At 42.8% G+C, this 14774-nt stretch overlaps 1 protein-coding gene across 2 annotated transcripts; it reads left to right on the top strand.

Moving 5' to 3' along the window:
- Positions 1 to 1885: 1885 nt before the first annotated feature.
- Positions 1886 to 14671, top strand: INTS14 (integrator complex subunit 14). 2 transcript variants are annotated; one of them, XM_075100742.1, is made up of 12 exons: positions 1886 to 1980; positions 2410 to 2676; positions 3998 to 4105; positions 5924 to 6079; positions 7443 to 7561; positions 7996 to 8138; positions 10464 to 10556; positions 11639 to 11783; positions 12023 to 12156; positions 12284 to 12402; positions 12778 to 12843; positions 13792 to 14671. In XM_075100742.1, the coding sequence occupies exons 2-12, from the start codon at positions 2455 to 2457 to the stop codon at positions 14041 to 14043; spliced, it is 1557 nt and encodes a 518-aa protein (XP_074956843.1). In that variant the 5' UTR covers positions 1886 to 1980; positions 2410 to 2454; the 3' UTR covers positions 14044 to 14671. The 2 variants fall into 2 exon arrangements, with proteins under 2 accessions (XP_074956843.1, XP_074956842.1); XM_075100741.1 differs by having other exon boundaries at positions 1967 to 2294.
- Positions 14672 to 14774: the final 103 nt, after the last annotated feature.

Raw genomic sequence — 14774 nt, 5'->3', positions numbered from 1 at the left:
ATAACTCTTCGTGGATTATTTTTTTTGTCCCCAGAGCGGGAACATTACGTTATTCTTGAGCTGGATGTGAATCGCAGTTTTGTAAGCCATTCTCAGATAAGCTCTTCATGCAAGTTAGCACACACTTACCCTCTTGCATAACACCCAGTGAAGTAATCAGCCTAAATTTCTTGCAAGACAGGCATTATTATCTTCTTTTAAATAGTTGGGAGGATCGCTAAGGCAACAGTAATAGAGGGTCATGGAAGAACCTAGATAAATAGATGATATAAGCTTTGCTTTTCATATGCAAAAAGAACATAAACATGCATATGGCAGAACTGTGTAATATGTATAACAAATTGCACATTATTAGAAAACAACCCTTCCTAACAAAGATAAAAGAGTAAAAAGAATGACCCAGGGAGAACAGAAGATGCATTCCCACGCTCCTATTTAAACACTGTTTTTACTTCTGCTCTCCAAAATGAGCGGTTTCAAAGACCTTTGGCAAGCAGAAACACACCCAAAGCCAGGATCAACTGTAAGAGCTCTCCAGCCTTTCACAATACCTCACCATCAGCCTCTTTGTTCCTCTACTCTTGTAAGTTTAGCCGTTCTCTTACAGGTCAACTCCTGATCAACTCCTTTCTCACTGGTTGGACTGTCTCAGTCATAAGAGATCTGAAGCAATCAAATGAACCTCCACAGCTTACCTTCCAAAGATGCTGGCCAAGAGGAAGAGCAGTACCAAGGGTTGAGTGTCGTGCTGGAAGGTTCTTTGACACTGAACAGCCAGATGGGAGATGCTGTTGCCGAAAGAGGCAGATGAAAATGATCCCATTTTCACGATGCCTCTGCTGGCAGCGTTCTAATACAAGAGAGGGTCAGGTGTGAAGGACATATTACTGGAGGAATAGCCAATCCATTTTAATACCTGCAGTCCCTAAGAAGATTAAATAGTATTTTATAGATTCGGGTCTATCTCTGAAGCCAATATCTTTGTCTGCTGCTACAGAGGGCAGGCGATTATCTGCATTACAAGCTACCAGATGAAAGCACCGTGAGACACCTATCATTCTCACAGCAGCTATGGAGGAGAGTGGTGGGGGTAAATCCCACTGCTCCTCTGCACAGAGCGGTGGCCACTTAAACAAGACAACTTGCATGTAGCTTCATTTTGAGGCATCTTACATGGCTGAGACACCAGACAAGCAGCTCTGCTGGCCTTTGCAGCAAGATGATTCTACCTTGCAATGCCAGAGGGAGGTTTGAAACTTGCTGTTTCCTGGGAAAGCCAGGTCCCGCACTACGATGGCAGAGGCAGAGGGATGCTGCAGGGCAACCTGAGGATGGTGTCAGCAGCTCTCTGGTACCCAGTGGCATTGATATGCTGCAGGTCCACAAAGCAAGAAAGAACAATATTCCCGTCCAAAGATTTAATGGTTGTAAAAAATCCAATCAGCAGATTTATCACCGGGGAATTATAAAATGATGATTTGATAATTTTAAAGCAAACTGTTGCCTGAATGGACAGTTTTGCAGGGGAAAGCTTTGCAACCGAGTTTACTGAAGTCCCCATTCTTACTCCCACACTTACAGAACTGGGAGAAGGAGGTCCGCTAGCCTGTTGGGATGCGTATTCAAAAACTTTCCCCATGCATAGCAGTCTTTTTTACCATGGGCATACTCTTCCACAATACTGGCATCTAACTGAACCGCTTTCCCTAAAGTATGCAGTATTACAAACTTATAGAACCATAGAATCATTAAGGTTGGAAAAGACCGCTAAGATAATCAAGTCCAACAGTCACTTCTCCTGCTTTTATTGGTAAAAACCACCGGTTTTTCCGTCTGCCCCCCGCGGGAGACCCTGGAGAGGGCGGAGCTGCCGGGGTCTGCCTGAGCGGCAGCCGCGGGCCGGCACCTTCCCGCCTCGGCCGCGGCGTTCCGGGGGGGACACTTTCTGCGACGGACCCATGGCGGCACGGCGGGCGGGGGGTGAGCCACACCATTTCCCTTCCCCCTGTTGCCTCTCTCCGCTCCCACCCACCCAAACACCGCGGCGCGTCCCCGGGGGCTGTCTGTCAGACTGCGCTGGCGAGCAGGGCTTGGGAGGGAGGGCTGGCTCCTTGCCGGGGGGTCCCGGGCCTCTCCTCGGCCTTCGGGGCGCCCCTGCTGCTCCCTTTCCCCCATCGAGGCTCAGCTCGCCGTTTCCAGGCCTTTACAGCCGGTTGGATGTGCAGTGTGTGGTTCAGGAGCGGATCTGTCGACTTAATCTGTGCTAAAGCCCACGTTTTGGGGGGGACAAAAGGGTAACTGTCGCTTCCCCCGCTGCACAGCGGGGTCAGCGCGAGAGGGCGAGACGCGTCACCTCATAACTGCGGCTTCAGTAATCGTGTGTGGCCTTTTTCTTCCTTATCCACGCAGGGGATCGCTGTTCTCTGCAACGGTAGCAGAGAGGAGCAGCTCATCATGCCGACAGTGGTGGTGATGGACGTGTCGCTCTCCATGACACGGCCGGTGTCAGTGGAGGGCTCCGAGGAGTACCAGCGGAAACACTTGGCCGTCCACGGCCTGACCATGCTATTCGAGCACATGGCGACCAACTACAAGCTGGAGTTCACGGCCTTGGTGGTGTTTTCGTCGCTTTGGGAGCTGATGGTGCCTTTTACGAGAGATTACAACACACTGCAGGTAGTGTGCGTGAGACACCGAAGCAGCAGGCTGTCAACATTTAAAAAAAAACCCCAAACCCCACACATGTTTCCAGATCATGGTGAAATTGTATGATTTCATGTCATCCTGTGCATAATGCCTTGAGTTGAGTGACATCAATGCATTTGAAATGTTTTGCTGCTTCACCGGTTTTTGCAAACCGTACCTTTGCAGGTGACTTCTGGAGTGTGGTTATTTAAGTTAAAAGTGGGGATGGAGGAAAGGGCTGTCTGATGAAGCTCTTAGAAATGCCAGAGGTTCTGTGATGTTCATGTTTTTGCCTGTGGTTGTTGATTTGCTCTTGGTGAATGGTGCAGCAGACAGGACCGTTGAGAAAGGTTTTGAGTCGAGTGATTTGGTAGAGAGAAGATGCTTTTAAAAGTGTGTGCCAGTTGAAGCAGGGCAAGAATAAGAAAAAAGTGATGTTAGGCCTCGCAATGTGATGGAAAGTTGGGAGAAAATGAAAAGGGTGAAGTCCAAGAAAGAAATTCCATATGAATGCAGTAAGTTTCTGAATCCAGTAAAAATTGTACATATGTGTCTGGTTATCATATGTAGTAGTGAGGCGAAATGATACGTCACTGTCACAGGACACCATGTTTTAGGTTTGTCGATTGTGGGATATACAGATTTTAAAAGATATTCTCGGTTACATTTGCCTTTTAGCAGATGAATTCTAGTGCATTATGTTTGCTTTATTTTCCCCTCCCTAAGAATTCATTTCTGAAAGCCAAGAATCCAGCCAAGCTCCTCCAGGATGTTAGTTTTACAGCTGCACCCTTTTTTTGACGCTAGGTGTGAAGTTTTCATTTTAAGGAGAAAATCTGGTTTATGGTTATAGAAACAGGATGCAGATATGAGTTTTAGATTCTGTTACTCTCTTTGCCAAAGAGTTTTTGTGAGACAAGCTCCTTGTGGCCTACTTTCTGAAACTCTAAGAGGTTAAAGTTGTTCTGACACCTGGGAGGATTTTCTAAGCTAAACGTTCCGTGTTAGACGTTGCTTCAGATTTTGACTTTACTGTTTCTTTCAGACATACAAAGGATTTTTTTTTTTCTCCCAAAGAGCTGTGTTTATTTTAGAGTTTCTCCAAAGTCTGCTTTCATTGTTGCCTCATGACATCATTCACTATTTCTTATATCTTTTTAACTTCACAGGTCATATATATGAACATAGCACTTTACATTGTGTTATGGTGCAGAGCAAACATACTGACTTACCACAGAACTGTGAATAACTTTTCTCTGTTTCCTGGTAGTGCTATTTCACCCAGCAGTGACAGCAGTGTTTGTCTTTACAGGAAGCCCTGAGTAACATGGATGATTATGACAAAACCTGTCTAGAGTCAGCGCTGCTGGGGGTTTGCAATATTGTCCAGCAGGAATGGGGTGCAGCAATTCCTTGCCAGGTATGACTGACTTCACTGTTCTTAGGATCTAGCGTATACTTAGTACTCCCTGTAAGCTGCAGATGGAAAAGGGCCTGTAATTTGGGAACCGAACACACTCAGGCATGCTGGTGCTACAGGAAGACAAAGAAAATTAGTATTTTGGATGTATCTGGAATATGAACAGAAGGTGATCTTTATTAAAATATTCAACAACAAAAAACGAGACTGCTTCCTGCCCAACATATTATTGTAGTGGAGTGGATTATAAAATCTGGCGCAAGAGTACTATTCCAGAGGCTTGGCATTTGATCTGGATGCAATCTTCTGTCCCAGGAGCCCCGGTCGGTTTGGAAAGGGCATAGGGACACATGCAGTAACCTTTCTCCTCCAGCACCTGATGGTTTCCAGGGCTTGTAACAGTTCCAGGTCTCAAGCAACAGCATGAGACTGCTGCTGCTGGTGTTTTGATCTGTCTGCTTTCCGTTATGAGTCATTTGGCAGGCACCTGCTCACACGCTGCATTCAGCCCTCGCAGCTCTCAGCCTTCTGAAGTTGCTGCCTCTTACGGCAAAGTCTGCTTTTAGCTGTCAGTTTTCTGAGACACTTGAGAGCCTGTTGCTCTTTGGGTAAGGATTTCAGTTCAGTAATTTTGCAGCTCAGCGAGCTAGGAAGATGTCTCAAGCAATATTCTATAAGGAGAAAAAGGATAGAGGTTTATTGTCTAGGCAATGCTTCATAATCTAGCAAGGATAAAAAGGCACCTTGGAAAAGCAGACATTCAAAGCAAAGAACTAGAAAGATGTGAAAACCGAGCATAGATTAGACCTCAACAATTTGGTCTCTCATTTGTGTCATGGCTCATTTTGCTGGAACTTCAGGGGATGGGGTGATGAAAGGCAGCGGGGAATGTACTGTGCAGAATCTTGTGACAGTGAAAAACATTACGGGTGAGCAACAGTTCAGATGGTAACTGGCGAGACTGCGAAAGAGAGAGGTTGAGGATGAAGAGAGAATACAAATCTGGATGTAGCAGATATACATTGAGTTTCAATTGGATTTGATTTTTCTTACCTCTCAGCCAAAAATAATGCCTGCTGTGCTGTGCAATGTTGAAAGAGGAGCTATTTTACTACTCTGGAAATCACTGGGTCTCAACTGAGTGTAGATAGTTCCATTACTGAGCATAACCTATTGGTGCAGGTTTCTACAAGGAGTGACTTTGGACATGCAATTGAATGGGAAAATGCGTATTTTTGCTCTAAGAGTTCTGCTGCAAAATATGAGCATATTTTTTGCAGAGAGTTAAGGTTTTTAATACTATCTATTGTATGGCTTCTGTGGCTTGTAGGGGAAGTTGGGTCGCCCTCCAGATTCTGCAGAAGAAATGGTCATAGCTGGCCTTTATCTTCCATTTGAAAATAAACCCGAAGTTCTCGAGTCCACCAGCGGCAGGCTGCTTTTTTGGCTGTATAGTCAGTGTGCTTCTAGTGTACACTTAAAGACGGCCATGTTTATGCACAGCATGCTGTGTTTCTGGCTGTGACATTTAAATTTAAGTGCAAGTGCCAAATTACAACAAAATGTATGCTTACCATGCACATAGTTTAAATTGCAATGGTTAAATATTCAGTTTCTCGTTTACGTACCTGTTTCTGGAAATTTTACTCACAACTCTTTCCCCAGCTCAGTGGAGGAAATCCCCGTGTGAGCGGGGATTTTCAGTACAGAAGTGCAAGCTGCTAGGAAGGCTACCGAAATGTGTTGGTGTAGAGTTGCCCTCTGCAGATAGAAACGTGTCTTTACTTGGAAATGCTCATCTATCCTCTTTCATCCAAGGTTGTTCTTGTCACTGACGGCTGCTTGGGGATCGGCAGAGGCTCCCTACGGCACTCACTGGCTACTCACAACCAGCGAAGTGAAAGCAACCGGTTTCCATTGCCTTTCCCGTTCCCATCCAAGTTGTACGTCATGTGCATGGCAAATCTCGAGGAGGTGATGTCTTTAACACATACCTTCTTTGTTAAATTGGGTAATTATTGTTTTCTGAACTAATCATCAGGTCAGCACAAAATATACTCTGATGTTCCTGTGCTAAGTTTTAAAGTTTAGCTGACATCTGGTGCTTGATGTTAGTTATTTGGTGAAATCTATCTATAGTATCTTTTTAAAAGTTTCTTATTGCACTATCATTATCTACTACTATTCCGTTATTACCATAAACTTTTAAAATCATGTCAGATTTTCCCTGGGGAATATAATGCAATTTTAATTTCTCTGTTGATATCATTACCTATACTGCATTAATTACACTGAATGGTTTGGGGGTATTTTCTTAATGTACAGCTAAAATCTTGAATAAATTACTTGTACTGCAAAGATGCTCAACACTTAAAACAACAATAACTTTATGTAGAAAAGTGAGTGAGCAAAATTCTAAAGTTTCGAAGCCAGTGTTCAGACCAACTTCCCTTAGTTTTGAAGGAAAGGTGACTGTTTTCTTCCTGTCCGGGTACCCTTGAAAATCTCAGTACCAGCTTTAAAAATCTTCACAGTAATTAGCATTCTGTTGAATAAAAAGTGTTTAAAAAGAAGCCTATTTAGACTGAAGTTCCTTAGATTAGCTTTTATTAATAGCATTGATTTTGCCTTGACACGTATATTCTTCAGTCTACCACAGAAGGATTTTCTACTTAGGCGTGCAATAGATATTCAGGCTTCAAGGTCTCTATCAAGGATGATCCTCTTGATAAAGCTGATGGACTGAAGCGTTGTCTACTCATCAGAATAACTAGGAAAATGTTTAAAATCTTCTATTGCTGATATGTTTAGGTGCTTTCACAAGCATTCTCTAAGAACTTCTCAAAAAGAATTATATCCGCCTTCCCTCCTAAAAATTGTATTACCCTGAACGAGCTGGAAACTGAGCATTACCAATAAAATGTTATACTAGTTAAGGCATTCCTGTCCTCTTGAAGATGGAGAGCTGCTGGGATTTTTGGTTGCTTGAACCTGCTTTCAAAGCAGAACCTTGCATGATAAGGCAATGTATTGGGAGTTGGGCTCGATGATCCTTGGGATCTCTTCCAACTTGAGATATTCTGTGGTTGGTTGTTACTAGGCCAAATGCTGCATCTGGTCTAATATAAATGCAACATAAGGAGTACATTTCCTGGGAGACCAAGAATGGTGGTTGATTCAGAAAGGAGTGAGAGAACAAAAAATCATGATGGCATCCAGTCAGATGCTTTTTGCTGTGCTGTGTATATTTTCTGAAAACGTACTGGTTAATAAAAAGAGAGTAAAAAGAAAACTCAACAAAAACGTTTCACTGTTTTGTTTTTTTTTTTTGTTACAGCTTCAAAGCACGGATTCCTTAGACTGCCTGGAGCGGCTCATAGATTTAAACAACGGGGAAGGGCAAATTTTCACCATTGATGGACCCCTTTGCCTGAAGAATGTACAGTCGATGTTTGGGTTAGTAGACTTGTAGATAATATGCCTTTGTGAAGGTTTCCAGTTAGTATCTGTAAAAGAAAATAAATATGACAAGAAATCTGTTGATACAGGGTGTTCTAATTAGCCTTTTTTGCTTTTAGTTTATGATCTTGTTAAACTGTATTTCCATCTCGACCTTCACTGGCTAAGGTCAATATTTATTTTAATCATTCTGTAACAAACCATAGCATCTGGTTACGATTGGCAGATAGAAGATACTGATTTACGGAATTATGTTTAGTTTGCCATCAGTGTGATAATATGCTGCTTTGTTTCGTAATTTAGCAATACTGGAACTATTGAATTAACTGTAGTAAAAAAAAAAAAGTTTGGGGAGCTTAGTGTCCTTTAGACAAATTGTTTTCATTTGATATGTATTATGTTTTCCTTAATAATAACTGATCATGTTCTAGAAAGCTAATAGACCTGGCTTATACACCATTCCATGCTGTTCTCAAGTGTGGCCACTTAACATCTGATGTGCAAGTATTTCCCAGACCAGAACCTTTCATTATAGATGAGGAAATAGACCCCATCCCTAAAGCAATTAATACAGGTAACAAATCTTTGATTGCCTTTTACTTAAATCCATTTAATTTCTACCTTTCCACTACCACCTCTTATCCTGTGTAGTTACTGTTTCATCCCCTTTCTCTCTGCAAGGATCAGTCACTGACTGTGTAATTTTTTGGCATATGTGGCACCAGGGGACAAGAACCTCCTTCTGTTTCAGCCTTGTGTACCTGGCAAAAGGGCTGGAGTAGGGTAGAGGCACTTTGAAGGCCCAGGGTGCCAGTTTCTAGGGGCAAGGGCTTTTCCGTGAATACTCTCCTAAGCCTCCTAGAGGATAGGAGAGGTGTGTTGGAGAAGGGGCTGCATTTTGTATTAGAGTTTATCAGAAAGACTCTCTATTATCAGGTGAGACAAACTAGCATCTTTCTGGAGTTCTCTTTAAGGAATCCACTGGGAGTGGAGTTGAGAAGAATTAGAGAGACAGAACAAGTAAAGGTTGAGATTTATGAAACCTGTGTCTTTTGGGTTTGTTTGCCATCCTGGCACTTCTTACCAATACTACATTATTTTTAAAAACAACTGTGCAAAGAAAACCTTTCTCAGCCATCCCATTAGTGGACACTGCACCCATGAACAGCAGGTAGCCCGTGGATAGCCCATGCATGTGACTTGCAAACGGCTTCTTGGAGAGAATACGCTGAACTTCACTGCTTTACTTTAAGAGTTAAGTTTGAACTGTAGCATCAAAATTGCTCTCAGCTCCTCAGCAGTGCACTTGGCGGCATACATTTTGTTGTTCTTTCCTGTTGACGGGCATTAGAGTGCTGTGGCTCTTGAGCTAAAGGTTGGCACCCTCAGTGACACATCAACATGGTCAACTCTGCAAGGGAGCTGATGGGAGTGCCTGCTGGCTTTGTGCTACTTGGGAAGTGCAAAGAGATCGTATGCCCAAGTGTCCTTTCAGATAATTCCTTTTTTGTGCATTTCTAGCTCTACTGGCAATTTCATTTCCTGGGTCTGTCTGGTAAACTTCCTTTTTTATAGAGTTCACCAACAAAATGTGCACAGCTTGCATGTGAATAAAGACACAATAGTGGTAAAACTTTGCAAGGAAGTGAACTGCAACCCGTAAATTACTGCCACCAAGATCGCCTTGATTTGTTTGGGTTTTTTTTAAATCCACAAGAGAAAAAGCATTTCTCATTTGGGCTGTGATCACTTCTTATTTGTAGCTGCACACTGTTTAAATAGGAATGAGTGATCTGTACCAAAATAGCTAAAGCAAAGGAAAAGAGCATGCAGTGTGCCTTGATGAGGGAGGCTTTGTGTTGCATTCAGTCTTAGAGTTCCTCCTGCCGTTCCAAAGATGGGAATTTGGCACGAAGGAAATTGTGTTCTGTGTGCATTAAAATGCAGCATATGGTGTGTTCAGCCCCTGGGTTCCTCCATGGCTTTAATCAAGTGTTCGTTGTTCAGCTCTGAGAAGAATCAGTTGAATTGCCTTTGGGCCAGGTCCTTTGCTTGGCCTGTCAAGGAGAAGGCTGTGCTCCCTGGTTCCAGCTGAATTTCTTAACTGTGCCATACATATATGGACCGGTGTCCATAGCTAGAGCACGCCATGTGTCACCGTGCTTCATGTAGAGTTTACAAAGCAGGTACTTCCAACACCTTTCGACACCAGTGCAGAGCTAGTCAAAGGCTACTCCTAAGCCATACACCAAAACCTTCACATGGCTGAGAGACGTGAACCCGATAGGACATTTCTTGCAGCCAAGCAGCAGGGAGGAAATTGGACAAGGCTGAGCACGAAGCACATGGCTGCCTCAATCTTTTACCAGCAAATGCCCACAACTCTGTATGAGATGGAACTGCATTTAAACTTCCAGTGGGCACATAAAGTGCAAGAACCACAACTCAGTCTTCCCAGTCCTGTGAACACGTCCCATTGGGGCTAACCCTGCTAGAGAGTTGATGGGAATTCCTGCAGGTTCTGTGATGCTGCTTTGAAGCTAGCACATTTGGTTTAGTCCGTTGTTTTCTCTTCTTTTGAATTTATAAAATGGCAATGGATTGTGCACAGTGTAAAAACCACCATGCACAATTCTGTATTTGTCTAGCAGTACAGTTCATGGGCAGCAGCATGTGTGTGATGAAAGTTATGTTCTCCTCTTAACCCGCCATAGTATTATTTATGAATGTTTGTATCTAATTAGCACCTAGACACCCCAGTCAAAGCTGGGGCTCTGTTGTGCTGCCTCTAGTCTCTGCTTGAGAAAACTTAGAGGTGTAAGAAGTGGTAATGTTAAATTGACTGTGAATACATTTCAGCTATTTCCAAATCTGACTTAAACCTGTTGTCTCCCCACAGATCTAGAAATTGTTGGGTTTGTAGATATAGCTGACATTTCTAGCCCTCCTGTCTTGTCCAGGCACTTGGTACTGCCCATTGCACTTAACAGAGGTGAGCAAGTTTTGTTTCTTTTAGCAGAAACTGCTTTAAGTTTCCCTTGTAATGTCTGCAGTGGTCTAGACTAGAAGCACAGGTTTTAGGCTTTATCATAACGCCAAACGTCTCTAAAGACATGTTTGTGTGGTTACGTTAAAATCAAAACCTTGAACACAAGCTCTTTCTTTTTTTGAATACTGTGTTCTTTAGAAAGTTAATGGAGGAAACAGTGTCCTCATAGCATCATTATTAATAGAACATGCTAAACTTAAAGCTAAAAATAGTTACGGGACATGAAATATGTGGTGTGAGATGAATATTTAATGTCTGCATCTAATTGGTTCTTGGAATGATTTGTTGTTGTGAAAAAAACTGATCTTAATCACAGCTAGATTGCTCCGTTGTACTTGAGCAGTAATTGCAGCTCATTGGGGCCAAGCGTATATGTATCTACACAAATGGCTAGCGTAGGCTTTGAGGATGATTAAGCGTATTACTGACTTGCAGCTACTTGAGAGCATGAGGCTGTGATAAGAAGGACTTCCCCTTTCCTTTTGTCATGGCCTTGGAGCGGAGCAAAGAGAAAGTGAGATTTCTCTTGGTAAAGAAGCATGAACGCTCCAGATATGCCTTCAGCTCTGTATTAACATTCTTGTCCTGCTAGGCCTTTCACCTTAGAAGATATTAGCAGTTAAATCACAGCAGTATTCCAGCTGCTAAATCATAGCAAGTTTCTCATAGTGACTGCAAATTGCATAGGACAGGAGGACTTGAAATTCAGGATGCTTTGGTTCGGAAGCAACCGTGTATTTGTTGCCAGACTCTTGGTGCCGTTTCATTTCACTTCTAGTTTCTGCAAAGCTGAGGTTTTATTTGCAGGTTTTTGGTAGGTGCTTTGTGGGTAGGATGCAGTGGAATGTTTATATAACATTATGGTGCCACTTTGCCCAAACAGTTCATTTAGCAGCTGTTTGTTCTACAAAAGTATTAACTAACTCTTGCACGGCAGAAAATACAGGGTGGTGTCATGGAAATGGAACCAATGTGTTTGAATTTATTCTTATGTTGTTGCTTTGTTTGCTTTTATTCTTCCCCAGAAGGTGATGAGGTGGGACCTGGGATCACAGATGACACCGAAGACGAGAATTCAGCTAATCAGATTGCTGGGAAAATCCCCAACTTCTGTGTTTTATTACATGGCAGCCTGAAAGTGGAAGGCATGGTGGCTGTCGTCCAGTTGGGGTATGGAGCTGGATGTCTGCCTGAAAAATTTCTTACTTATTTATAAATTTTTTGCTTATCTATATCTGTATTCCGTACAGAACTCTGCACTGCTAGATAAAGCTGTGCAGTTTTAATTGTGGATATGTTTCTGCCAGTATAAATTGCAAATAGTGAGCCTCCACACAGTGTGAGGGGGCAAATTCTGGGCAAAGGGAGGTGGAAGATTTTCAGCCTTTGGGATTTGCTCTTCCCAATAGGCCAGAGTGGTATGGAATGCTCTATTCACAAGCTGATAGCAAGAAGAAATCAAACCTCATGATGTCGCTCTTTGAACCTGGTCCTGAGCCCCTTCCATGGCTGGGGAAGATGGCACAGCTTGGACCTATTTCAGGTACTGCTCGCACTCATTTGAATAACTCTTGAATAATTATTCAAATAATACAGTGTTTTCTTGTGTGAATGACCCTGCCAAGTCTTAGTTGTTAAGTTTTTTCTATTTTCTTCTCCCCGCCCCCCAGATGCAAAAGAAAATCCTTACGGAGAGGATGACAATAAGAGCCCTTTCCCCTTGCAACCCAAGAACAAGCGCAGTTACGCACAGAATGTTACCGTATGGATTAAACCAAGTGGCCTCCAGGTAACGATACAGGTTTTAGACTTGATGCTTTACTTTGATCAGCAATAGCCATCTCACCAGCAAAGTGGAGTCTGTGTGTGTCTTGTCCACTTAATGTAATTGCTCTATTGCTTTTCTTTCATTTTTATAAACACTGCCTCTTTAAAATGTCATGATTAAAATGCAATCAGAAAGCATAGCTTGTTTAATGAAAGCTGTGTCTCTAGTGTAGCATCTGGCTTAGTTTATTGGATTTGGTATAATTGCCATTTATGTTCCAGCCTTTGTGAGCTGCAGTCTTGTCAATGGTCAGGATAATTTATCAATAAATAGTTGAGGATTTTTTCTGCGGCTTACCCAGCAGTTGCCAAGATTTTTTTTTCTTTTTCTTTGCAGACTGATGTACAGAAGATCTTGAGAAATGCAAGGAAACTCCCTGAAAAAACTCAAACCTTCTATAAAGTGAGTAAAGTTTGATCCATAGTGATAGTGGTGCTTTTGGCAGAGGAGCACCTACTGCCTGTGTCTGTGGTATGTTCTGTGCAGGCTTGTAGGGCTCTGCAAAAACATACGTAGTTCTGTAAAGGAGACATCCTGGGTCTGCTTTACAGACCAGTTAAGGTGAGACAAAGGCATCTGGTTTCCCTGCCACCACGTTTTCCGGCAGGGTGTCATAGCCATGTCATGTTTACAGGTGTTCCTCATGATCCCTGCTACTTCCATGGTGAACTTTGCAGATTTTATGCTGTTGCCCAGGCAGAAATAAATGGAGGGATCAGAGAGGAATTGGAACATAGATGTCATTCTGAGTCTGAATATGTCTCCTAGATTTTTTCTACAACTGACGCAGGGAAAGGCAAAATTCCCAGCACATTTGGCCGCATCATAATAATCCATAATCCAGACTGTAGCTAGAAGTAATTGTTGTTCCTCTTGTAAGCTTAGTGCTGAAGCAGTTTATCATTGTAGCCCCCAGAGACTTCAAGAATGGATGCGCTGCCTAAATGCACATAAGCACTCATCAGTTTTCAGTGAAGAAAACCCAATATATATGCATTTTGCTGGACACTGTGGTTAAAGGCAGCAGTGAAGGCTAAGTTGGTGGCCACCCCTAGCTGGGACACAGACAAAACAGGCAGGTACAATAGCTAAATGCACGAAAGGGAAAGGCAGAAGAGGAGATTTATAGGAAGGGATCAAGGGAAAACCAGCTGTTTTCATTGTGCCACTGTCATCTTCAGCCCTGAAGCAGTTTTTTCTCATGAGCAGCTGGGCAGTTTCCAGCAGCTGTATTGGTCACTCAGGTTATTTTCCTCTAAGTGAATAATCTTGCCTTTAGAAAAAGAAAAGTGATGTTTTATGTAAAGTCTTAGAGTGGCTTTAAAAGGGTTTTTTTTCCCTTCTTTGCAGGAACTTAATCGTTTACGAAAGGCAGCTCTGGCCTTTGGCTTTTTGGACCTCTTGAAAGGCGTGGCAGACATGCTGGAGCGGGAGTGCACCCTGCTTCCTGACACAGCTCATCCCGATGCAGCGTTTCAGCTCACACACGCCGCTCAGCAGCTTAAAGTGGCAAGTACTGGAGCATCGGAATATGCTGCCTATGATCAAAACATTGCTCCACTGCAGACAGACTTTTCCAGTAGCAGCACTGAAAGAATGTGAAGTCTCCATTTTGGGAGCTTCTATAGATTTAAGACTCGACTGGTTCAAATTTTCCTGTCCTGTTTACTTTCTGGGACCTGTTTAATCACTGTTTGGAGAACTTCCTATCAAAACAGGGTCCCTTACCTCCATCAGTGCTCGCTAAATAAACATAGCTAGTTTGTGGTGGCTTTAGTCAGACCTGGCAACTGTGGAAAACGTCCCAAAGTCAGTTACTGTGTTGGATGATGGGTGAAAGTGTGATGATTCAGTATGTGTGAGGAGAGAAAGAAAATGCCATCACAGGCAGCAGACTCTTCATGGCTTTTGGCCTCCCCAAAATGTGGTTTCTACATCACTGAACTCACTGGTAAAAGTATCCTGAAAGGCAGCTACTACACTTTATAGACCAGCTTGATTAGTATGAAAAACCATGTGTGAGAATCACTGTGCAGGATCAGATACACAGCTAACTTCAGGGTGGTGGCACTAATTTTATCTCTGACTCGAGAGCCAGTCTGTACTGCCGTCAGGGGGGTTATCACTGGCCTTGCAGTGCTTATGCTTATGGAAGTAACTTAATCTCATGCAACAAGTTTTTTATTCGTGTTGTAATATTAATAAAGAGTAATTCTTCATGAAAACTTAAGTTGGGTTTGTTCCATTTTCAGAGCCTAAAACATTGACATGGTAAAGACTTGGCTCCCAGTGGCTTATCACGAGTTAAATAACAAATTATACAGCTTCTCACG

Source organism: Phalacrocorax aristotelis, chromosome 7, assembly GCF_949628215.1.
Source record: "Phalacrocorax aristotelis chromosome 7, bGulAri2.1, whole genome shotgun sequence".
Taxonomy (NCBI): domain Eukaryota; kingdom Metazoa; phylum Chordata; class Aves; order Suliformes; family Phalacrocoracidae; genus Phalacrocorax; species Phalacrocorax aristotelis.
The sequence above is the reverse complement of the archived record's forward strand: the minus strand, read 5'-3'. Positions and strand labels throughout refer to the sequence as shown.